This window comes from Argopecten irradians, chromosome 1, assembly GCF_041381155.1.
Source record: "Argopecten irradians isolate NY chromosome 1, Ai_NY, whole genome shotgun sequence".
In the NCBI taxonomy this organism is placed as follows: domain Eukaryota; kingdom Metazoa; phylum Mollusca; class Bivalvia; order Pectinida; family Pectinidae; genus Argopecten; species Argopecten irradians.
Window position 1 is genome coordinate 27,817,885 of NC_091134.1, and position 26,032 is coordinate 27,843,916.

At 35.8% G+C, this 26,032-nt stretch overlaps 1 protein-coding gene across 37 annotated transcripts in view; it reads right to left on the minus strand.

Annotated features, from left to right (window-relative positions):
- The window catches only part of LOC138322797 (uncharacterized), a 180,124-nt gene that overhangs the window by 102,344 nt on the left and 51,748 nt on the right, over positions 1-26,032 (minus strand). For all 37 annotated transcript variants that reach the window (XM_069267086.1, XM_069267047.1, XM_069266915.1 and 34 more), the window contains 36 exons: positions 24,409-24,572; positions 23,684-23,857; positions 23,353-23,562; positions 22,932-22,974; positions 22,441-22,607; positions 21,661-21,840; positions 21,133-21,385; positions 20,635-20,798; positions 20,128-20,304; positions 19,421-19,630; positions 16,223-16,265; positions 15,741-15,895; positions 15,202-15,375; positions 14,868-15,086; positions 13,641-13,683; positions 13,180-13,349; positions 12,742-12,915; positions 12,277-12,489; positions 12,009-12,051; positions 11,330-11,499; positions 10,993-11,166; positions 10,532-10,744; positions 10,018-10,060; positions 9,281-9,441; positions 8,720-8,893; positions 8,383-8,629; positions 7,783-7,949; positions 7,186-7,341; positions 6,632-6,887; positions 5,442-5,608; positions 4,808-4,981; positions 4,454-4,706; positions 3,619-3,782; positions 3,065-3,238; positions 2,341-2,596; positions 939-1,105 (listed from right to left, as the gene is read on the minus strand). In XM_069267086.1, the coding sequence (XP_069123187.1) occupies positions 939-1,105; positions 2,341-2,596; positions 3,065-3,238; positions 3,619-3,782; positions 4,454-4,706; positions 4,808-4,981; positions 5,442-5,608; positions 6,632-6,887; positions 7,186-7,341; positions 7,783-7,949; positions 8,383-8,629; positions 8,720-8,893; positions 9,281-9,441; positions 10,018-10,060; positions 10,532-10,744; positions 10,993-11,166; positions 11,330-11,499; positions 12,009-12,051; positions 12,277-12,489; positions 12,742-12,915; positions 13,180-13,349; positions 13,641-13,683; positions 14,868-15,086; positions 15,202-15,375; positions 15,741-15,895; positions 16,223-16,265; positions 19,421-19,630; positions 20,128-20,304; positions 20,635-20,798; positions 21,133-21,385; positions 21,661-21,840; positions 22,441-22,607; positions 22,932-22,974; positions 23,353-23,562; positions 23,684-23,857; positions 24,409-24,572 (6,092 nt within the window). The remainder of the gene's footprint in view (positions 1-938; positions 1,106-2,340; positions 2,597-3,064; positions 3,239-3,618; positions 3,783-4,453; positions 4,707-4,807; positions 4,982-5,441; positions 5,609-6,631; positions 6,888-7,185; positions 7,342-7,782; positions 7,950-8,382; positions 8,630-8,719; positions 8,894-9,280; positions 9,442-10,017; positions 10,061-10,531; positions 10,745-10,992; positions 11,167-11,329; positions 11,500-12,008; positions 12,052-12,276; positions 12,490-12,741; positions 12,916-13,179; positions 13,350-13,640; positions 13,684-14,867; positions 15,087-15,201; positions 15,376-15,740; positions 15,896-16,222; positions 16,266-19,420; positions 19,631-20,127; positions 20,305-20,634; positions 20,799-21,132; positions 21,386-21,660; positions 21,841-22,440; positions 22,608-22,931; positions 22,975-23,352; positions 23,563-23,683; positions 23,858-24,408; positions 24,573-26,032) is intronic.

Consider the following 26,032-nt stretch of genomic DNA (forward strand, 5'->3'; position numbering starts at 1 on the left):
ACCTCAGTCCTTTATAAAATATGATTGTCCTCACCTAAAGTTCCCCCTTCTGAATCAATTAAAACCCCTATAGACCAATTTTCATAGAGATCGGAGACTGGAACCTGAAAACAGGAAGTGGGCCAGCGGCCATCTTGGAATACCAAAATCTTTACGAAAATGTTTCCATGTTGTTCGGCATCAATTAAAACCCCTATAGACCAATTTCCATTGAGATCGGAGACCGAAACCTGAAAACAGGAAGTGGGCCAGCTAAAATTAAGAAAATTTGCCCTTTTGGGGCCCCACCCTTCAGACCTTACTGCTGTTCTACCAACACACTGTAAACTTACTGCTGTCTACCAACTCCCTGTAAACTTACTGCTGTCTACCAACTCCCTGTAAACTTACTGCTGTCTACCAACTCCCTGTAAACTTACTGCTGTCTACCAACTCCCTGTAAACTTACTGCTGTTCTACCAACTCCCTGTAAACTTACTGCTGTTCTACCAACACCCTGTAAACTTACTGCTGTTCTACCAACACCCTGTAAACTTACTGCTGTCTACCAACTCCCTGTAAACTTACTGCTGTCTACCAACTCCCTGTAAACTTACTGCTGTCTACCAACTCCCTGTAAACTTACTGCTGTCTACCAACTCCCTGTAAACTTACTGCTGTCTACCAACTCCCTGTAAACTTACTGCTGTCTACAAACACCCTGTAAACTTACTGCTGTCTACCAACTCCCTGTAAACTTACTGCTGTACTCCCTGTAAACTTACTGCTGTCTACCAACTCCCTGTAAACTTACTGCTGTCTACCAACTCCCTGTAAACTTACTGCTGTCTACCAACTCCCTGTAAACTTACTGCTGTCTACCAACTCCCTGTAAACTTACTGCTGTCTACCAACTCCCTGTAAACTTACTGCTGTCTACCAACTCCCTGTAAACTTACTGCTGTCTACGAACTCCCTGGTCCAGCTACATTCAGGCTTGGGTAGGATGGTGTTATCAAACACATTAGCGTAGAACTGACAGCTCGTCAGATCATCGTCAAAACAAGCACTGATATTCATGTTAACAATGAACTTCCGCTCTCCTGTTAGGTCAATCACCATGTACCTGCAAGGGAAAAAGAATCAGGTTTTGTTTTGTTCAGGTATTGCAGAGCCACATTATGGTTTTTTTCTCTAAAGATATTTATTTTGTAGTAATTATGTGTGTAAGACTTTTTAAATCCCATGTATTTTCATACAAAATAGGGATGTGATGAGATAGATCTCCAAATTACTAATCTAAACCTTGTCATGTATTTGATATCCCACTTTTCCGTATGAAGTTTTACACAATGAGGTAGCTACTATTAACCAACTCACAACACCGATAAATTAAGTGATTTGTAGCTTAAATGCTAATCTGTATTTATAGTTGCAAAGTATTCAGGCAAATTTATTTTCGCAAATTCTAATCTACCACCAAATATGCAAAATTAAATTGCACATGAAAATAACATGGTTAACAATACATTCTACCATTGTGTTTAAATTTAAAACAAAAACTTTCAGCTATTACAGAATTCATATGAGTAATTATGCGTTAATAATTAATTTTCTCTTTGTTTCTGGCTTTCTGATTGGCCTATTCATTTTTTTCATTCCACGATGAAAAAAATCCATGAATGGCGCGGAAACCCCACATTATTGTGACGTCACAATAGAAACATGGACATTGCGTATTGATTTGGAAAAAATAATCCTTTGGAAAAAATCATTGGAATCGTACGTGTAAACGTATTTCATTTTTTAAAGTAGCCTGGAAAATTATTTATTAAGCATTGATGTCACTATTTTTTTATTTTATCGGGGTATGAAAAAAAAATTGTTTGCAAACTGTGTGAATCCGCATAGCGGATTCTCACTAAAGTTTGCAAACAATAATTAATTTCATACTCTATTTGATAAAATGAAGTATGTTTAAATGTAACATTATAGTGGTTTTTCAAGGGACTCTTTTATCTGAATCAATACGCAACGTCAATGTCTCTATTATGACGTCACGATAACGTCAGGGTTTTGCGCCATTCTCAGATTTTTTTTTCATAGTGGTATGCAAAAAAAATATTGGCCAATCAGAAAGCCAGATTTGGTATGAAAACAAAGAAAAATTAATTATTAAGCATTGAAGTCACTATTTTTTAATTTTATCGGGGTATGAAAGAAATTTTGTTTGCAAACACTGTGTGAATCCGCTTAGCAGATTCTCACAAGTTTGCAAACAAAATTTATTTCATACCCCAATGAAATTAAAAAAAAGTGACTTCAATGCTTAAATGATAACATATCCCCCGAATGACTTACTCCAATGTGAAAATCTCAAACAATGTGAGCCGCTGTGACACCCCGTAATCAAAGTCAAACAGGCTGAAGCTGAACTGGAACCGCTCAATTCCTACATGGAGCTGGTGACTGCAGGCGTCCAGTTCCAACTTGAAACTAAGGGTACGGTCGAGGAAGTCTAGGTATACACACATACTGACACCAGTACAGCTGCTGTACAGGTTAGCCGAGGCCCAGCTGGGGAGGGTCTCCAAGGCTACGTCAGGGTCCGTACATACTGAAACAGACAAGATCAAAATTCAGGAAAAAAATTGGAGGGCAGCTCAAAATAAATTACATCAGAGGCTATCTTCATAGTGAGGCAATGTAGTGGTCAGTACATACATAAACATACATTTAGTATAAACCAGGGGGGCATCTTTATAGTGAGGTAATGAAGTGTGGTCAGTGCATACATAAACATACATTTAACATAAACAAAGGGACACTTTTATAGTGGGGAAACAACCTGGTTGGTACTCTCTGAACATATAGGACATTTAACATTAATTTACATTAAACCACACCGACACAGGAATCAAGAGCGGCTGTACAGGCAACATTGTAAACTAAATCATACATGACATCTAAATTGAAACATTTTTTTCAAAGTAAAGGCAAAAGCACAATTGTCATCAATAAGGTAAAATGAGGCAGTCCAGAGGCATCATAAGGTAAGAGAGAATTTTCAGTGTCTATAACTGACCTGGCGTCCATCCGTGTGGATTACGAGGAGTATATAGTGCGCCTGTTCTATCACATGAAGTCTCCAGCATGTATTCCAGTACTCCTAAAGTCTCCAGCAGCTGCAAACCTTCCAGATTAGACAAAACTACTCCAGCGAGTCCGCGAGAGGTCAAGTAGTCATTCAAACGGAATCCTGTGTAGTATATAAATAACAACTCTTAAATTCTTGATAGAGGTTGTAGTTTACATAAGTATGTGAGGAGAGGGAGTGTTTTCGGAGAAAGCTAGGACGATTGTAGTATATGCATCTCTCCGTGTGATAGAGGTTAACTACACTCTACTTTATATTGCGATCCCAATGAACCATCTTGTCAATGTGTCACCACGACACTTAACTACTGCAGCCAAAGCCAATATATTAAACAGCCTTGTGCTGCGGTCATTTTAGGAAGAACTTGTTGACACTGTTAAGTCAGAGATCCCACAGAAAATATAACTTACATACAACTAGTCCCTGTCAACTTCTTCAAATAGGCCTAAAACTCATCTAACAGCCAGGTTTAATAGTCATACCTAGTATTGGGAAGTTGTCGCCCCAGTTACAGGCTAACTTAGCAACTTTCGTGTCCTGAAGTAAGTTGTGTGACCAGATGCAGTCAGCTTCACTCTCAAAACATAGACTCATCTGGAGATTCATCAGGTACTTCTTTTCTGCAGTGATGTCATCAATCTTGTACCTACATTGAATAATAATAAACGTATTTCAGTGATGTCATCAATCTTGTACCTACATTAAATAATTAACATATTTCAGTGATGTCATCAATCTTGTACCTACATCAAATAATTAACATATTTCAGTGATGTCGTCAATCTTGTACCTACATCAAATAATTAACATATTTCAGTGATGTCGTCAATCTTGTACCTAAATCGAATAATAAACGTATTTCAGTGATATCATCAATCTTGTACCTACATTGATTAACAAACATAGAAGATATATCAGTAGCAAATGTTAATTCTTTTACAGCAATTGCATGGAAAGTCTTATCTTATATGTATCACTCCTATGGGCCAAGATGGATGTGCAGGTTTATAGGGTGACAAGGGCCATATTTAGTAATAAGTTAGAACTCCTTGACCACAGGCAAAAAAAAACATTTTAAGATAGAAGTTAAAACATGTTACTGTTTTTATAACAACTACTGTAATGACCCAATAAGCTTCCAGAGGGTTTAAAAAAGTTCAAAAAATAAAAAGATGCTAATAAGACGAAGTTATTGCAAATCTATACAGTTTTGTGTAGATTTTGGTTTTAAACCTGGGCAATTGAAATTGAGGCCTCAAAAATGAGAGGTACTTCCAGGGACATGGGTACTTATAAGGTCGAATACGGTAACTTTACCTGATAGTGACCATGCCACCTAGATCCATCTCCTCCCATTGACCAAAGTTGTAGTCCAAGAGCGACTTTTTGATCCGTAATTTCTCCACTGAAATTGTCACTACATAGTTACACGCATCAAGGATCAAACTGGCCTTAAATGATCGGTCCAGAACTGTGGAGTGGGCACAGCACACTGCCCCAGTACATATCTCAGGCACATGGCAGGACAGGTAGCTAGGCAATGCAGGCAGAACCAAAGGAAGGCTACAATCTGGGAAGTAAAGGTGAAAGTCAATCAAGGTTATTGTTGAATAGTACTCAATGTTAAGTATGCAGTATTAATACTGATTTAGAGAAATACTGAGTACTTACTACTAGACCATCCATTAGGTAGATCTCCGAATGGCCCCGAGTCCACTGTACAGGCCATGTCCTCTGTTAGGGGAGCTATTCCCATCGTCTCTAGGACGAGGTCCGTGGCCCAGGACTGCAAGTTACTACCGGGTGCTAAATTATTATCCATCATCCAGCTGGACAACGAGAAATCTGTAACATCAATGATAATATGTCTTCTCCATCATCAAAGTAGGCCAAGGAGAAATCTGTAGGAACACTATGAATATCTCTGCATCAAATATCAGTACTCCATTGACATCAATATATCTTTGTAATATAAACTTTCTTTCTAACCAACAATTCTACAAAACATTTATGTTGGCCTGAATTTGTTTGGTAGATAAACCTGTAAATTAGAAAATTTATAGAAAAATATACAGCACCAATGGTAGAATCTGATGGTAAACCCATTTCTTAAGCAGCATTCTATTTCAAATTTTCATTCAATATCATGATTTGCATTCTTCAATCATAAAATATATCCCATATACTATAATAACACTATCTTCATATATAGGTGTTGTTTTTTTATCTTGATCATAACCACAAGAAATGAATAATGAAATGGATTGCACACAAAAATGAGTTGAATTTAGAGATAGGCACATACTTGCATCGAGGAAGCCGTTGCTATAGCTACACAGAGGCTTTGGCAGTAAGACGTCCTTGAACACAACAGTCTCAATGTCACATGGGCGAGTGGTTTGGTCAAAGCAAACACTGATGTTCAGGTTGACAACATAAAGGTTCTGGCTGGCAACATCTTCTATGAAGAAACTGGTCAAGAAAAATTGGAATTTCTAAGTTCTGACTGTTACAATTGCTGTTTCCGAATATTTGCTGAATTGAATCACAGAAAAAAATAGTTTTCAAGAAAGATGGCTATTACATGTTAAGGACGAGCTGAAGGTAGGTCCATACCTTTGAAAACCAAGCCACTTCATATGACGCTAAACTGGAAATTGCCGAAGTTGTTTTGAATTCCAGAATAGATTCTGATATGCTACGACATTCCACTTGGATATTTTTTTAATAGGTGAAAACTGTCTGCATATAATATTGAATGTTTAAAAGATTTAAATAGATCAAATAAAAGCAATTAAGTGAATATTAGATGCTATCTCTGAGGTTTTTGTTGTTCCTGTCGTAAATGGGAATGGATTTGCAAACATCGGAAGTAATGTTCCTCGCAATAAATGATAAGAGGGAACCTGTCCAGACCGAAATTCCGGATTTCTAAAAAAATCGGCTATAGATTTCATGAAAATGCAAAATTTTGAGAAAATCATAAAGATACACAGACATAAACCACATACGATATCACAAAAACGTATGAACTGATGTGGAATTTTTTTTTTGTGGCATGATTTTCAAAAAATTGTCAAATATGACCCATCGTAGTCCTGGATGAAATGTGGGTAGGGTTGTGAGCCATATCATGTCACCATAATATTACAGAAAACATCTTTTTATGACATTTTTCTATTTTAGGCCAGCAGATGTGTATACGGATGGTATATTTCAAGCTCAAATATCTGAAAAAGAAGTTCGAGAACACCTGTTTTCTCTTAACGGTTTTGAAATCTGTATGAAAAATGCGAAAATAAGACCTGTTAGAAAAAATGACATGGGTTTTTCCAAAAGTAAAGAGCTACCTTAAAACGTAAAGAAAGTTAGAGAAGACAACTCAGTAGGATTTGATTTGTATTTTTTTTATCGTTTCATTTTATCTCATTTGTTGGTTATCAATGTTTTCATATCAGTGCATTCTAGTTAGGCAGGATTTATTTGTATACATACTCTACATTGACCAGGCCGTAGAGATTGAATTGATCAGCCACACCCATATGGTAGTCGACTAAGGAGACGTTGAAGAAGAGCTTCTCTATACCAATACTGAGTTTGTGGGTGCAGGCGTCCAGGAGTAGATGTGTGTGGAAGTTCCGTTGGAGTTTGGGTACACTTGTACAGCAGTCAATGCCGGTACAGAGGTCTGAGATTCTACAGGACGAGGTGGTTCCGGAGAGGGCGGGGAGTGACAGTAACTCTCCACAGCCTGTGACCACAAATCATACAGTCAACATTAAATACTTCATTAATCATACTATACAATGTGTGAAGGTATGTGATTCTTCAAATACTTCACCATTGGCAATGTTAAGATTCTTTTAATGTTTAATATACAACTTAAAAATGAAATCATTTTAAATGGTAGGATGACTTCAAATCCTTATATTATGATTTTTTCTCTAAATACATTTAACAAAGCTTGTATAAATGGCCTTGCTAGAATAATGCCTTTGCCAGACATAATTTATCTTTAGAATACATATACTTGTATTTCAGTAAATTACCTGTAGGAGCCCACCCTGGTGTGACAGCATCACACTGGTATTCGTCCAAATAGTCGTAAATGCCTAACTCCCGCATCAGGTATGAGAAGGCTGCATCCTGTAAGTCCTGAGTAGGGTCATAACCTCTGTTTGTAAGCCAGGTGTTGAGATTAAAATCTACGAAGACAAAAATTCATGTGTAGTCAATGTGTTCCCAGCTACATGTTGAGATTTAAATTGAAAATCATAGCAAATCTCAAACTGAACAAATCTGAAAGGAATGCATCCAAAGTGAAATATGGAGGTTTATACATAATCAAAAATAAGATAATTAAGTTTACCACCAGCATGAATACAGTATAAATTCCCCTATTAAGTTGATTCATAGCTTTGGTCAAATCAACTTAAATTTTATGATTACATATATCATCTCCCGTCAAATAAATTAATAATTAGAATTCGATATTTGACATTAAATACCTCTCCTTTATTTGAAATGAGGAGGGGAGAGTTCAAAAGATGTAAAGGGAAAGACAAGGGAGACAACTACATTCTATGTCCTCTACTACTTTATGATTAAGGACATAACAAAGAAAGAAACCACAGTGTAATGCATACTTGGGATGTTGAATCCAAGGTTCCAGCTACAAAGGATCTTGGGTAATATTGTGTTGACAAGTACTGGTACCTCCAGACAAAAATCGTCACTGACGGTATCAAAACAGGCGCTCACTTTCATGTTGAGTAAGTAGGCTCGTTCTCCTCGGAGGTCGTTTATAGTCAGTCTGTGAATAAAGGAGGGAGTCACATCATATTGATAACAGGAGAACCAATGGCCAAACTCTCAAATAGAGATAAAAAATCAAGAACCTTGAACGGATAAACTGTCATACAGCTAAAAGTTAAGCAGAGTACAGTCCTTAGCTAGAAACTCCTTTCATGTTCTCTTCAGTTTTATTTAAGGTGTGGAATCATAGTCCTAATTTTAAGGGTTTTTTTATATTAAGATATGAAAACTGTCTCAGTGATTCTAATATACCATTTAGTCTTCAAAATACATTCTTTTTGCAATGTTCAGCTTATCATGGATTATATATTAATCCTTCTTAGTGATGACTCCCAAAAACAACCAGCTTAAAACGTTTTTGAAAGACAGTTATCATTGGTTTTCATATGCATTATTTTTTTCCTTTATATTATATTAACATAATTTCTTACTTGATTTTGAAGACTCCTTGAAGTAGAAAGGTATGCTCTTGTCCAAATTCGTAGTTTATCAGCGACATGTTGAAGGACAGCTTTTCAATACCAAGTGTGAGGACGTAGTCGCAGGGATCAAGATGAGCGTAGATGTTAATGAACTTGGATACAAGGGGAACTTCGACACAGCAGTCAATACCACTACAGGACGAGGGGATGTGACAGGACGCTCCCGCCGGAAGGCTTGGTAGAGATACACCACACTCTACAAAACAACGAACATTAAATGTTTATACCACAACAGGATGAAGGGATGTGACATGTCGCATTACGTTTTACATAAACATGAGCTTACCATCTTTATATCCATTAACAGCAGGGGTGTACACAGCATCACTAAGAGAACACATGGGATCATTGAGGTACTGTTTGACTTCCAGAATATCCAGTAGAGTGTCAGCTAGTGAGTTGGTCAGAACGGACTGCAGGACTCCTGACTGTTCTGCCACCCAGTCCTCGAGGTTAAAATCTAAAACGAGTCAATTTTCTTAATTAAAAGAATGAACTCTATTGTATTAACCAGAAGGCTGGATTTAAAAAGACTCATCTCTTTAATTGTTTTTTTTATTGCAATAAGAAAAGCCAGTTAAAGCAATTTATCTGCTAAAGGATACAATTACAACAGCCATGACTAAGCTATTGCTCAGTTTTTATCAAAAGCCAAATGTCATGGGAAAACTTATTTTTCAGATCTTCATATCCCAAGATAAGATTGGCCAATTCTTACAATATACCTATAAAAACACTTTGTGGAAAACTGAAATGTAAAACACACTTGTCAAAATAAGATTATTATTATAATTGTTCCTTGTAAAAGACTAATATTTGAACCAAACCATCGGTTTGCCGTCCTTACCTGGAATGATAAGTCCACTCCCCCACGTACAGAAGATCTTGGGCAATTCTGTGTCTATGAAAATACGCTCACTTAACATACAGCTGTCAGTTGCCTCAAAGCACACGCTCATGTTCAGGTTCAGTTCATAGGAGGTCAAGGTCTTGTCAGTCAGGGTGAAACTACAACACACCAAGGTCAGAACAAGGTCATCAGCAAGTTTTGGTGACCAATCGGTTGCCAGAGAGAGGTCACATAACTATATTCAGATTTTTATAGCAATACTGTATACAGTAAGCACAGTTATAACAAAACTCTGGGGACCAACAAATCACGTTGCTATAAGCATAATTCGTTATACCTACATTACAAACATGTTATGTGATCTGTTAAGGGGAATGACATTAACTACATTATAACCAGGCATTCATTTAAGTATATTAAAAAAAAATTTTTTAATGTACCAACTTACAGTTAGTTTAATTTACATTTAAGTTTAATTTTCGAACACTGATTAAAACACAAAATTTAGTAAACGTGAAAACAAATTGGTTTACAGTAATTTTGCCATATACAGCAATAAACCTGAAAATTTTACCTGTGATCGAAAGTATATTGCATGAATTAACTAGCTTAAAAAATTCCATTGCTTATAAAAAGTGAGATTTCACAAATTAATGTAGTTCATATTTATAGCTTTATATTTACGATCATTCGAAAAGATAGGTATGATTATTTAAAACATTTAAGATACTTACTCAACTCGAACAACTCCAAGTAACCAAATACTCTCTCTTGTACCTGAAACAAGATATTCCCATCAAACCAGATCTTGATAACCCTAAAATAATATCTATACTTTGTGTGTATATATTACAAGAAAAAAAAATCATTTGATAAATTTTGCATTAAAGATCCTCACACTCTTTGACAAAACTTATTAATGACTGACTTTTTGGCTGTCTATCATGATGGTAACTCATCCAATCATCACTACAATAATATAATTAAACTTGGTCATGTAATACAATTTACAATAGAAAACTGAATTAAAGTACAACTACCTCCATGCAAATCATTACAAAACCAAATTTTAAGAAAGTTGTCTGAAAGCCTATTAAATTAATGTTTTAAAATGAAATTTACATATCTAAACTCAATTTTCATTGATTTATCAAAAATATGTTACTCAAACATTTTGTCACCTCAGTTTAAGTCTTTAAGGAGTTTATCATAAGACCATGCATCTTGACGATAACTTGATAAACCTACCCCACTCATAGTTGAAGAGACTTCTACTGAAGACAAACTTCTCGATTCCAACCTCAAGTTGGTGAGTACAGGTGTTAATTGTAGCGTAGGCACTGAAACTCCGCGAGATAAAGTCTACTTCCATACAGCATTGTACGCCGGAGCAGTAACTCGGCAGGTTACACCGGATATCTGGAGTCCCCAAAGCGGGCAGACTCAGTTCAAACGGACAGTCTGAAAAAAAAAATGCAAACATATTTATAAACATTATTCACAGATGGTAAATTGTCAGTAATAAAAACTTAATCTTAACCATGGAGAAATGTTCATAAAACATAACATCCCAATCTTCACATACCCTGGTATCATGATAAGACTTTAAACAAACTCGAATACAATTTCTACTATAATTACCCTGATTTAGAATGATTATTTAAAATGATTAAGAACACTAATTCACGATGATCTGATCAGAATTTTACCTGAGGTCCAGCCATTGACAGGGTTGTTGAAGGTATCGTCAGACAGTGAACATTGGTCTGTCTTAAGGTAAGAAGATATTCCTAGTTCTTCCATCAACTCATTGGCAGCAGCCGCAGCCAGGGTCGAACCAATAGCAATTGTCCTGCTTGTAAGCCAGTCTACCAGTGAGAAATCTGTTGAAAAAAATCAATTGATTACTCATGTTTATTAGCCAATCAACCTCTAAGAAATATGCAGTAACTAGAAATTAAAGATGCCCTTACCAACATATTTTACAGAAGAAGTCCCCACTGAAGTCAAACAGAGACTTAGACAGAATGTGTCTTGTACACTTACCTGGAATCGAGAATCCCCCACTGAAGTCACACAGAGGTTTAGGGAGGAGGGTGTCTCTGAACACCTCTATTGAGTACAGACAGGCGACATTAGGGTCAGCATTGAGACAGATACTGATGTTCACATCCACTCTGTACTTCCTTTCTACAGTCAGGTCTTCTATCAGGTAACTGGGAACAAAAAGGTAACAAAAATACAGGTTACTATAGTAACGATTCCCATCTACAGCCAGGTTACCATTGTAATAATTTTCCTCTACAGTCAGGTTATCATTGTAACAATTCCTTTTTACAGTCAGATTACCATAGTAACAATTCTCCTCTACATTCAGGTTACCATAGTAATAATTTCTCTCTAGAGTTGGGTTACCATAGTAACAATTCCCCTCTACATTCAGGTTACCATAGTAACAATTCCTCTCTACAGTCAGGTAACTATTGTATTAATTTCCCTCTACAGTCAGGTTACCATAGTAATAATTCCTCTCTATAGTCAGGTTACCATAATAATAATTCCTCTCTACAGTCAGGTTACCATTTTAATTATTTCCCTCTACAGTTAATACCTCTATCAGCTAACTGGGGACAAAGTGCCTGTAGATGCTACTGTGGTAACAAATTTGTTCAATAGAATATGAGTGTTTGAATAAACAATGGTTTAGATAACTATAAATACTTACTCTACACGTAAGACTCCTTCCACATACAGTTGTTTAGGTGTTCCTAAACATAAAATATACAAATACATGATAGTAAAAACAAAAGATTTTACAATTGTTATTTCCTTGTATTTTTCCTCTGATCATAGATATTACAAATGTACAGGTCTAACAGAGATGAATGAATTATGAATTACATATTTTTTTATTATATTAAATTGATGTGTGACTGTCTACAAACATTGAAGTCAATATGATCAAAGATTTCATCAGCTTTGATTAAACTTACCAAATATGTAGCCCTCTAAAGACTCGTTCAGAGCGAGCTGTTCAATACCAATTTGTAGGTTATGGTTACAGCCATCCAAGAGGAGGTAACTGCGGAATGACATTCCGAGGAAGTCGACATCTAAACAGCAGTCGATACCCGTACAATAGTCCGGAATGTAACATGTCATAGGTGAGGCAGTGATGTCAGGGAGACTGATGTCCAGAGGGCACTCTGTAACAATATCATACATCACAATTACAGTTCCTCATCATAGACTGGAAATAGACATCAGATAAGGTCAATAGGTCAAATGGAAGTCAAGCTAAAATTACGAAATCAATTTTATTCCTCTCTGTTGGATAATCCATAGATTACACAATTGTACAAGGCTTCACCATCACAGATACAAGAGCATAATGTAGTAGGTGTTCCGATGATATGACTAGTACAGAAACAGGTAAGTGATAATAGTTTTAAACCTACCTTTTTTCCACTGGTTCTGAGATGGGCTGTATATACTACTGGTCCGTTGACATGGTGTGGCCAACATGTACTTAGCCACTCCAAGATGTTCCATTAACCTGGCCGCATAATAACGAGACAGGGACTGACCAATGGTCAAGCCATTGTCTGTGATCCAATTATTTACAGAAAAGTCTGAAAGATATATAAAAATAATATAGAGCAATTTATTAATCTATTATATAGACAACAAATAGAAAGTTCATTTTGTGCAATTATATTTGAGCACATCATTCAATGTGCAAAAATAAAAATTACTGCGGAAATGTGCTTTGTTAATAGTTCACATACTGAAATTAAACAGCAACAATCTCATCATTGAAAACAAAACCAAATGATGATTTTCTGATTGAGTAAGCCCTAATGTAACTATAGTTATATCAACATTTGGTGTCTGACCTGGAATGCGAAAACCCATATCCCAGTTACAGCCTGGTTTTGGTAACGCTGCATTGTCAAACACCTTGATGTGCTCCATACAGTCCGAGGTGGACAGGCCCTCCAAACACAGACTGATATTCAGGCTGAATACAAACGTGTTGTCGACCTCATTGTTGCCAATCGTGTAGCTTAAATCAGAACAAATCAGAACTCAGTCAAAAACATTCTCAAAATACATCTAGTTGCATTGTGCTGCAAATCAATAACTAACAGACAAGTAACGGAGGAAAGGCATAATCACTAACTTACAGTAAACACCTTTCACTCCACATAAGCTTCAGCCAAAAACATGAATTTAATACATATTAATCATTTGAACACAATGAACCTGAGTTTAAGGTAGAATTTGAAACACCTTGACCAGAATGTTTATTTAATATTATTATTTAGGAAGGTAAACAACAAATGAATATACTTACTCCAGTCTAAAGCCTCCTTTCAAGTACAGGTGTTCACGTTTGCCTGCAAAATTTTTATTCATTATTAAAAGTAAATGTTAATTGTATGGTGATGGTTTTTTAAAGGATGTGGGAGAAGACAGTATTGCCAACTCACCCGATTTCCCCAGTTGACCCGTTTTTTAGACATTTTAGAATGCATAACCAGACTGAACCGGCGGGTCATCAAATAACCCAATTTTCAGCACTAGGACCAAAGTGTCAAAAAGCTCACAAAAATTACTACAGATCAAGCCATTAGCGCAATTTTAATTACATCTCAGGGCTTAAGACTCATATCAGGCCCTTGTATAATGCAGGTAGCTATGTTTGTGTTTACACAAACCTTAATAAAGGTGTGAAATTGTAGCAATTACTATATTCAGTCATGCATCACGATGTCCATTATCGTTTTCAGCCAGAGCCAGCTAGCAAAATTGGACATGGCCAATCAATACTGTTCAAAATCAGAAATGATATCTTCAAAATTCTTCAGAAGCACAAACACTTGTGATCTGATCATCTCAGACAAAGTTGCAGTAGGCAGGCAAGCCAATCTTAATGGCCGCCATTTTGTTTAGTCAAAGATAACAATGAAACCAGACACGTGTAGAACAAAAAATCCTGATTTTATTAAATATTATTTTAAAGATTTTTTAGTAAAATAATTTTATTAATTATCAGCTATTAATTATATTATTACAAAAAAACATCATAAGTATTATCGAAATAACAATATGAAAATAATAAATTTATGCATATTTAAGGCTTTTAAAAAGTGTTAAAAATTACACTAAAATGTTGTTTCGCACATGACCCTTGTTTTGACCCTTTCACCCGTTTTTTCAAGGGTGATCACCCGATTTGACCTCATCAGTGGTTGGCAATACTGGAGAAGAGATGGTAATTTGTGGATTGGTTTGTCTCGTCCAATATCCAAAATAGCACAAGATTATCAATAGGAATAGTATCAATAATTTTATTTTGGCTATTCTTCAAAATTATCGGCATTGCCAATGTTTTTTGTGTTTGAATTGAAATGAAAATTATATGGTTTTAACTGTAGCATACCCTAACACCAAATATTCTTTACATAGGTGCAATAGCTATTATGTATAAGACAAAACATAAAATTGCAGTTTAAAGATTTCATTCCGATATATTAGAAACAAACTTTACAAATTTAGTTATTTTCTACAAGTAACTTACCCCACTCATATGAAAACAGTAGGATCTGATAGTGTAGTTTCTCCACACCGAAGTTGAGTGTGAAGTGACAAGCGTCGACATCCACATAGGCATTCAGATTACGGGAGATGAAGTTCACAGCCAGACAACAGTCTACCCCAGTACAGTGGCTGGGGAGTCGACATGACAGATCTGCTGGTAAGGCCGGCAGGGAAATATTACCCAGATCCAAGGGGCAGTCTGAAAACAGCATCAACAAAGGTAGCGTTACTGTAAGAATTTACCGAGTGATTTGATATGTCTGAATTAAATAGGCAATGTGACATTTCTTAATTTGACAGGTGATGAGACCTACCTGTAACCTTCCAGTTTTCCGAGTTAGCCGGTAGGTAGTCTGATGTACTACACTGAGGGCTATTGAGATAGGGAGTCCACCCTAGAGTTTCCATCAACTTTGATATAAAGATATCGCCCAACACGTCACCAGCATTCTGTGACTGGTCCGCCAGCCACTGGGACAGGGAAAAGTCTGCAAGTACAAGTGTATAGGATGGTTTATAAAAAACTTTTAACTTTGCTGTGACACTTCGATTATTTTAATTCATTTTCATTATGAGTTAAGATATTGAATGAGAGTTTAAGTACAGCAAAGGAAATAACAGAAATAAAGTATGAGGTTTTGAATAACGGATATAACAGTATGAAATTTAAAACAACAGAAAACACTAAAATTCAAATGGAAGTATAACCCAAATCAGCCTAATTAACAAGACAATAAAATACACAAATTTAACATATATATGAGTAAAGAGGAGAATACAAGCAGCTGTAGCATTAGCAGCGCCTAGTAGTATTTTTTGAGGTAGAGTTATCCCCTCCTTATATTCAACATACCTGGAACTCCTACAGTCCAATCACAACCGAGGATAGGGACGTACGTATCAGACAGAATGACCTGCTGGAAGTCGCACACTCCGTCAGACAGACAGATGCTGGCTTGAAGATTCAGAACATACATCTTGGCCTCAGACAGGAGACGGACCATATAACTGTAAAATCAATGTAATCTTCAGCCAATGTCAAAATTCAGTAATCTACAAAACTTCAGGCATTCAACCATAAACACACATATAGACTGTTCTTGTTCTAAGGTCAGACAAGTTGATAAGAAATTAGAGCCAAGTTTCCAGTATTACTATAACGACAAATTTCAGAGTAGAAGCATATTTCTTCCACAGAGATCAGAGAGTGTAAAATTCAAGTATACTTAATGGTCTATACCATCATAGTGTAGAAACAGAACAGGGCAACCATATGATAAACGCTGTCAGGTTATATTTTTATTATAACAACAAACATTATATTTGAATACTTACTCAACTTTCACAACACCTTTTAAGTAAAATGTCTTCCATTCTCCTGCAAAAGAAAAGATAAATTTAATCTGATCCCTAAACATGACTTATTATTAAGGGTTGGCAAAACACTTTTAACTTTAAAAGAAGCATCTGGCCCCGCTTGCACAAAAATTCTCAAACTGAGATTTATCTCAATCTCAAATCCTTGAGATTTTGCTCACTTGAGATTTTCTCAAATACGACTTTCACGAAAGATCTCAACTCAATCTGAGGTTGGTCTCAACTGAGATTGTTTTCCCGAAAGTGAAAGTAGATCTTTAATGGCGGAGGTAGAAAAACGCTTGTCTCGCACGATTATTCCCGGAGCAATATTTCCCGTAATCTGTCAAATCGGCACCTGTCACCTGTCAAATGACGTCACATGTGTCGTCTGCATCTACCGTGTTGATGCTGATAGCGGAGCGAGGATGATGGCAACAAAAAGAGGAACCAACTGGACGGAGCGGGAGAAGGTGGTATTGGTAGAGGAGGTGGTTAAGCGTGAGGCTGTGTTGTTCGGAAAGTTCCACGGAACTTCTGTCACATCTGAAACCAAGCAGACTGCTTGGGAGGCAGTTGCTGCTGGTGTAAATGCGTAAGTTGGCAACTTGTATTTCACACAAATGAAAATGCATTGGTTTGTCATGTCCATCATTTATTAAAAGTGTACAGAGAAGTTTGCGAGCATACGATGTACGTAAAATGTATTGAAAGTTCAACATCTTCTCGAAGCATTCATTAGCTGTAAAAACATATGTACAACTGCTGTCTGGCTTACATGTAAAATATTATGTTCACATCTGTTATCCAATGCAACTTAGCAGCATTTTAAAATGCATTGTTTTACAATTTCCGCAATCAGTTTTGCAGTTGTCGTGTTTTTTTTCGTGTTGATTTTGTCAAAACTAACGCGCAAGATTAGTTCAAAATCGGCATGTATTTAGTTTAATATATTTAGTATGTGACCCAATTAAGTGAACAATAAGTATTCTACATCTCTTAAGTAATGGAATAATATAACTTATAGCCAATAAATGCATATGTATCATTTGTATGCCTATATCAATATGAGATCCTGTGACAGATCGATAATACTGTGCATGGGGTGTCTTCGACTACGTTCGAGCAGTTTCCTTAAAATCAGGCTAACACTAAAAGCAGGATTCGGCTCTGGATAGGAGTGAAATACTCAAATATGCCAAAAAAAAAAAAAAAAAAAAAAAAAAAAATCCTTTTCATTTGCAGTGGGACCTTGGATCCTTATATGTGTGCAATCAACACATCCAACAACATTTGGGAATCCTGTAATTGAATTCTTTATTTTCATTTCTCATATCATTTAATCATTTAGTGCATGTACCATAAATGATAATTATAGTATATCAAGTTCTTATTTAAACATACATGTAGGCTAAATACATGTATACAAATATTGTCGAGAAAAATATATATGTAAATATATACTTGAGGAGCCAATTATTATAATTTAAATGCATATAATTGTAGCTGTGATAGATTTTCAAAGGGACAATCGCAATAGTAGGTTTATTTATTTTGATATTAATATTGTAAAGGATCATTATAAATCTATGTGTAAAATTGTATTTTACCTACAATTTAAAAAAATGCAAAAAATTGTACATTCAGTTAAACATGTCCACATGCAGGGCCACATATCTAGATTACCAATTCTCTATCAATAAGCAATGCAAGATCCTTATATATATAAAGTGCTGAAGCGGTTTCGAGTTTCTTCTTGGTAAGATATTAACTTTAATGAATTCTTCTGGATGCTTTATAGCAGTATAGTGGGTGCTTTTAGGTGGACCATACAGCTGAGTTGCACCCCTTGATTGTAGGCGTGCTTGTTTGGTGTGTTCCGATGACATTTTAATGTACTAGAAATATTCCTAGGAGACGTTCGCATGAACTGCGAATGTAAGTGTATAGATAGCAACACTGGCTAAATTAAAACATATTTGGTATCTATAATAGCTTAATTTGAAGACGCATTTCATTCTTATGTCTGTCTCAATTTTAGCGTTACAAAATTCACTCGGTGAATCGATTATCGATGTCAAACAAGTGCACCTATATTTCGGTCAAGGCCGAACGTAGCCTAACGAAAGTTGTGAAGACTTACTGCTCAAGTTGTAAAACTCCTGTTTGGTTTTCAGAAGTTGTCAATCTGTTGGAAAACTTATGTATCGCCTCCCGATTCCGCACAATGCTGTGGCCACTCTATGTACACACCGAGACACTGTCGCCTCTGACAGACCAACAGAATCTCCAATCAGTCGAAAGAAGGATCCAGTCGCGAAATACCGGAGAGCAACCAAAAGTTGCAATAATGGGGAGACAGCCTTGCTGCGTCTTGTCATAGTGATCAAGCTCGGACGAATTAGATTGAGTATAAACTGAATGTTTATAAGCAAAAATCTATACCTTTCCCGGAACTCACGCTCACACATAGATTCTGACATAAACCTGCACCTAAATGTTCTTTGAACAGCATTCCGACGTAATCGTCGCCTCCTAATAGCATATGCAATCGCCATCTTGGAATGTATTGAGACAGCGTTGAGACAGTGTTACATCTGTCTCAAATATTTGAGAAAAAAACTCAAAGTTGAGATGAGATTTTCTGAGTAAGTACTTTGTGAAAGCCAATTTGAGAAAAATCTCAATTTTGAGATCTATCTTGAGCTCAAATCTCAAGTTGAGATAAATCTCAGTTTGAGAAGTTTTGTGCAAGCGGGGCCTGGTTGTTAGTTTAGGCCATCAGACTGTCATCAGCCTACAATGGAAGGGTGCCCTCAAGAAGGACGCAATTACCACGAACCGTTAGAAATCTTCAATACCCTGTTAATTGGTATCATAAATTTTCTACTCTAGTTCTACAAAAAAAACACCACTAAATTCCTTTATGGTTTTAAAAATAACACTTTCATGCATTGGAAGTCATCAAATAAAACAGAACCAAATCATCAACTAAATCCTTCCCAACAAATGTGTTACAAGCATGAACATAGAAATATACCTAGCTATGTAGCTGGATTCTTCTCCATCAGTGACAAACATTGACTAATAGTGGAATTCCTTTCTGATAAACAATCTGAATATTTACAGAACGGATCTCCTTACCTGAACTACTTCCCGTATAATAGCGACACTTACCCCAGTTATAATTAATAAGGTAGATGGCCAGCTGGAACTTTTCAATCCCGATATCTAATCTATTGTTACAGGCGTCTAGAAGAACGAAGACGCGGAAAGTTTTCGGCATGAAAGGCACGTCTATACAACAGTCCACACCAGTACAATAATCGGGGACGTGACAGGACACGGGAGCTGTGAGGGACGGCATACTCAGTGGTCGGGGACAATCTGGTATATAAATAGAAATAGGCGTTTTTTTCAATCTGATTCAATAAATAAGAACAGATACTGTAATAGCAAATGTAGTGGAAATACATTTGAAACTCTCACTCATTTAGCTTCAAATCCATTTTGATCCAAGTGTCTTCCAAAATTGACTTGCATTCATTCAAGTACATTTTTAAATCAATTTCATGATTACTATAAAATAACTTTTTGTCACATGTGATTAATTTTGATTAATTTAAAAGGAAATTGAGAAAATAAGTTGATTTACAATAACTCAAGTAAAACCAAGGTGCTGCCAATTTCCACTTAACTACAGCAGTTCATTTTGATAATGAACAAGGAATCCATTTGAATACCTTGGTAATTAATAAGCTCTTTAGAAAATTTTGAATGGACTAGTATCCTTATGCTTAACAGTATATTCCATTTGACACTGCAGACTAGATAATATCAAAGAAGTCCCTGACAGGATGTTATATTCTCACAGAATGCCTTACCAATGTTCCAATGGTCGTCAGTCAGGTTGTAATAGGGAGCTTCATGTCTTCTACATGGTGTTTCAGACATATACGCAGCAATGCCTAATGCCTCAAAGACTTGGTCTGCGACCTGACTGGAAATCTCTTCACCAATAGCTTGACCCTGCTCCCGTACAAAATCTTCTAAGCTGAAGTCTAAGATGTACAGGTTTTATCAGTGACGATTCCAAAACATGCAAACAGAGTGTAAAATCAACAACAGGTTCAGACACAAAGGTTCCTAGAAAACTGTTCAAGATAGACATTGAAGATGTGGATTAAGAATTCCAGGAGTAGTGTTGAGATAACAAAGTTGTGACAAATGATACTTTATTTTATTGTTCTTTTCTTCTGATTTTTCACCAGGGAATGACGGTTAATAATTTCACCATTCTGTAGGATTAAGTTGGATGATTCAGGATGTTGTACAAGTCACAAGTTTTATTGCATAATTTATAACAATTATTTCCTTCAACAAAAACTTACTTGCAAGGGCAAAGGTGGCATCAAAGTTACAGAGGGGTTTCGGAACACGTTGCTGATCGAACATTGACACGGACTCTGTACAGTCACCATTACTCTCAAAACAGACAGCAATTGATAGAGATAACAGGAATTCCTTCTCCTCCTTCAAGTCGAAAACCTCGTACCTACAATTAAAGAGCCAAATATATAGTCCTTAAACACGTGAACAACTATATTATTAGAGGACACATTCATACTTTCATATTTTATCTTTGTATTTTTTCTTTCAACAAAACTTCTGGTGGTTGCACTTGTTACAAGAAAAAGAGTGCAGGCAAGCTCATGATGGAATCTGGAATTAATGGTTCTCCATTCTATTGATGGAGCTTAAAAAAAATTCTCCCGAGCATAAAACTAAAAGGCAACAGTATCGTAGTATTTACAAATGCATTTTTTGAAAGTTGTTAAATAAATTATTATAGATATGGCTTACATTGTCTATCCAAACCAAACACTTACGTGATCCTGAAGATTCCCATCAAGGCGAAGTGCTCCACTGTCCCAAAGGTGTAATCGAACAACAGAATCTCTCGATTAAGTTTCTCTATCCCGATCCTGAGGATGTAGTCACAGGCGTCCAGTTCAATGAAGAGATGGACTGACTTACTGATCTCCTCTACCTCGACACAACAACTCACCCCCATACAGTTGGAGGTCAGGTGGCATCGAACACGTGAGGGTAGGGTCGGTAAACTGGGGACCAAACCACACTCTGAAACAATCATAACAACATCTTCAAATTTAGAACCAGTCATTCATACATCTCACAATTTTGGAGTACTGTTTTGTTTTCTTTCAAATCTGTGATTAGTATTTCTGACACTTTCCTAAATCTGGTATAAGCAATTCAAACACTCATAAATTTTATTTAATATATTTTCAAAGAAGAATCTCCATTTATCTTGGCAAAAAGATTATAAAATCTTGAATATTCAGTATATGAGAAATCTATTGAAAATGTGTAATTGGTTCTTAAAATTTAATTACGATCATTCCAGCCGTTGGAGGAAGCCACAGCAGCAAATGGAGGATTACTGTGGCTGCAGGGAACCTCCAGGAAATATCCAGCAAGTCCAGTCGCCTCAAGCATTTGGTCAAGAAGAATACCAGTTAAAGTTGTCCCTGACGGTAAGTTCAGGTTATTGATATAGCTGTCCAGGGAAAAATCTGCATGGAAACAAAATAAATCATAGGTCAATGTAATAAGCATAACTCAATAATTTGATAAGTATCACATATCCAAATGATCATTAACAGTAAAAAATGTCTTCTCTTCCAAAAAAAATTCAAAGAGATTGAATGTCTTAAAACTAGAGATATCTTCGAGATATATAATAAGACATAATAGCCTCCATATGATGTAGAAACAGTAACCGTTAATAGATAAGCCATCCTCAAATGAGATCTTCATATTTTACACTAGCCAGTTAGTAGAAATCATTTAGTGCAGAAAAGTAGACATGTCTGCATGACATAACAGCCTCAGAACACCGAAGTTTCAATACTTAATCTACTACATATTATCAACACCTATTTTATTAGAAGAAACATACAAAAGAGTCTGGATGTAATGACTGGAATAAGAGATGGATGCGTCTCAAAAATAGAAATGTTTGTATCTCCATACAGCAAAGCCGCATGAGAAAAAATAGGACAGAATTGGGAACTGGAAAGGATAGACGATGGTGCACTACCGGTATATAGCAGGACATACCATTATTAATCTGCTAGGTACAAATTATAAATCACTTAATACTGATTTCCCACCTTGTATTTTGAAGCCTGCATTCCAGTCACAGAACAACTTGGTCAGTTTGAAGTCCTCAAATATCTGCAGCGAGATGAGGCAGTCATCATTATCTTGTTCAAAACAAACGCTGAGGTTCATGTTAAGTAGAAATTTCTTCTCTCCTTCCAGGTCGACCAGAGTAAAACTGTAAACAAAGTCACACATTAAAAACGACATAAATCAATTGAATGGATATAATCTTTTGCTTCATTTATTGTCTAACAATATTTTCCAGTTCTTTGATTTAATAACAGTTTACTGCCATGGCTAACATTCAAATTTATGTATTGAAATTTTGGTAAATTTCAACACTTATACAAACACTTACTGTACATCTACACAACTTCTACTGGATTTCAAGAAAATCCCTGAAAAGCCATCGTAGATGAAAAACCACACATGGTGCTCACTATAGACAGAGTTCTAATTAATACAATATTAAACAAAAATATACAAGACCAACACTTACTCAATTCGGATAACTCCTTTAAGATATACTCGTTCCACCTTGCCTGCAAAATAGGACAAACCACATTTATGTAATTGTCAACTAAATGAAGATTATTGAGAAAATTAACAATGATAAAAACATTTGATACAAAAGAGTACCAGGTATTCTAAAAGTTGTACTAATTCAATAGATACATAGTTTTATATAAATAGTGTAAATATAGCTACCAAACCGACTTGTGTGGTTAGACAATTAATTTTTCTTAATGAATACTAAAAAATAAAAATTGTAGACAGAGCTAAAGATTTCGAAGGAGTTATTCATTGATATCCATAAAACTTGATTTCTCAAAATTGTTCATTTAATTTTTTGAGGTAAAATATGAATGAGTTGAAGGATGTATCATGCATATCAACAAGTAAATCTCAAATACACATACCAAATTCATAATTGAACAGAGACATATTAAAGTTGAAGTTGTCGATGCCAATGCGAAGGACATAGTCGCATGCGTCCAAGAGGACATAAGCGTTGAAGGATCTACCGATGGGCCCAACCTCCAAGCAGCAGTCAACACCAGTACAGTAGTCAGGGAGGTAACAGGTTACCGGGCCTCGTATCCGTGGTAACGTCAAGTTAACTGGACAGTCTACAAAAACATTTAAAGTAATATATTGAAATAACCTAAAACATGCAGATATAAAAAAAATTAAGCAAATATCCACTGATTCGTCTTTATATCTGTCATTTTGACATTTAGCTGTACTTACCCGAGTTCCATCCATTCCCATCACCTATATATCGGCCGACCTGTCGATCACATGGGGTGGTGTAAAGGAAGGGCATGACACCAAGCTCCTCCAATAGCTTATTGGCTAGAGCCGTGGTGAGACTCTTTCCTAGCTCAAGGCCTTTTTCTGTCATCCAGTTCTTCAGGGAGAAATCTACAATACAGTGTCACTATAACAGCTGCTGGTTTTGGGTTAATAGTCGTAATCGAGATGTATTTTTTATTTAAGCCATCATGACCTCTTCATAAGATCCTTTAGCTTGTTGACTGATCAAAATAAGACTTGCATCATATTGGCATATCAAGCTTTTTGACAAAATTCATGTTGATTGTATTTCTTATAAATACAATTGGGTTATGACTGGGTTATCTCCAGATGTCTTGGCAATTCATGCCAACATCAGATAAACTACTTTTACAAACACTTTAGATCAGCTACTATTACAAACATCAGATAAACTACTTTCACAAACATCAGATAAACTACTTTTACAAACACTTTAGCATCAGCTTTTATTGTGTATTGCACTTTCAAAACTATAGAATAAATGAAAAGGATGATTTTTAAACATTTTTTATATAAATACAGATAACCATGAGTACACCTCCACTCCCATATGAAATCAGGACAAAATAGACAACATCATAATACAGAAGTAACACTTTATTCCCTCTTTGTTCTATAACTGGTCCTCTATAACAAACCTGATGGTAGTGGGGAGTTCAGATCACATAGAACCTGCTGTAGTTTGGTCTGTTGGAATATTGTCTCAGTGAAGTCGCATGACCCCGCGTTAGGGTTAAAACAAACGCTCACATCCAGGTCCACCAAAAACTTTTTAGCCTCAGGCAGTGGCACAATGCTGAACCTGTTAAACAGTGTTTGTTTACTTAATAACAAATTCTCAACCTGCTTTGTTAACTATATGATATTTGCCTTGTTTAATTTATCATTAAAAACTAGAAATGTGTGTACTGTCCGCTCATCCATTTAAAATTGGGATGGCACCAGACAGCTGGACAGAACTTGATGGGGGATCACATGACAGGACAGGACAAACATCAGTAACACTCTATACTCCAGCCCTATTTCAAGGTCAAATACAGTAACATATAATCAACGCTTTACCAAACAGTACTTAGATTTAAACAGCAGAATCATATATAACTTACATGACTTGTATAAAACCAATGCTTACCAAACAGTACTTAGATTTAAACAGAAGAATCATATAAACTTACGTGACTTGTATAAAACCACACTTCACCAAACAGTACTTAGATTTAAACAGAAGAATCATATATAACTTACGTGACTTGTATAAAACCAACACTTTACCAAACAGTACTTAGATTTAAACAGAAGAATCATATATAACTTACGTGACTTGTATAAAACCAATGCTTTACCAAACAGTACTTAGATTTAAACAGAAGAATCATATATAACTTACGTGACTTGTATAAAACCAATGCTTTACCAAACAGTACTTAGATTTAAACAGAAGAATCATATATAACTTACGTGACTTGTATAAAACCAATGCTTTACCAAACAGTACTTAGATTTAAACAGAAGAATCATATATAACTTACGTGACTTGTATAAAACCAATGCTTTACCAAACAGTACTTAGATTTAAACAGAAGAATCATATATAACTTACGTGACTTGTATAAAACCAATGTGTACTTAGATTTAAACAGAAGAATCATATATAACTTACGTGACTTGTATAAAACCAATGCTTCACCAAACAGTACTTAGATTTAAACAGAAGAATCATATATAACTTACATGACTTGTATAAAACCAACACTTTACCAAACAGTACTTAGATTTAAACAGAAGAATCATATATAACTTACGTGACTTGTATAAAACCAATGCTTCACCAAACAGTACTTAGATTTAAACAGAAGAATCATATATAACTTACGTGACTTGTATAAAACCAATGCTTCACCAAACAGTACTTAGATTTAAACAGAAGAATCATATATAACTTACGTGACTTGTATAAAACCAACGCTTCACCAAACAGTACTTAGATTTAAACAGAAGAATCATATATAACTTACGTGACTTGTATAAAACCAACGCTTCACCAAACAGTACTTAGATTTAAACAGAAGAATCATATATAACTTACGTGACTTGTATAAAACCAACGCTTCACCAAACAGTACTTAGATTTAAACAGAAGAATCATATATAACTTACGTGACTTGTATAAAACCAATGCTTCACCAAACAGTACGTAGATTTAAACAGAAGAATCATATATAACTTACATGACTTGTATAAAACCAACGCTTCACCAAACAG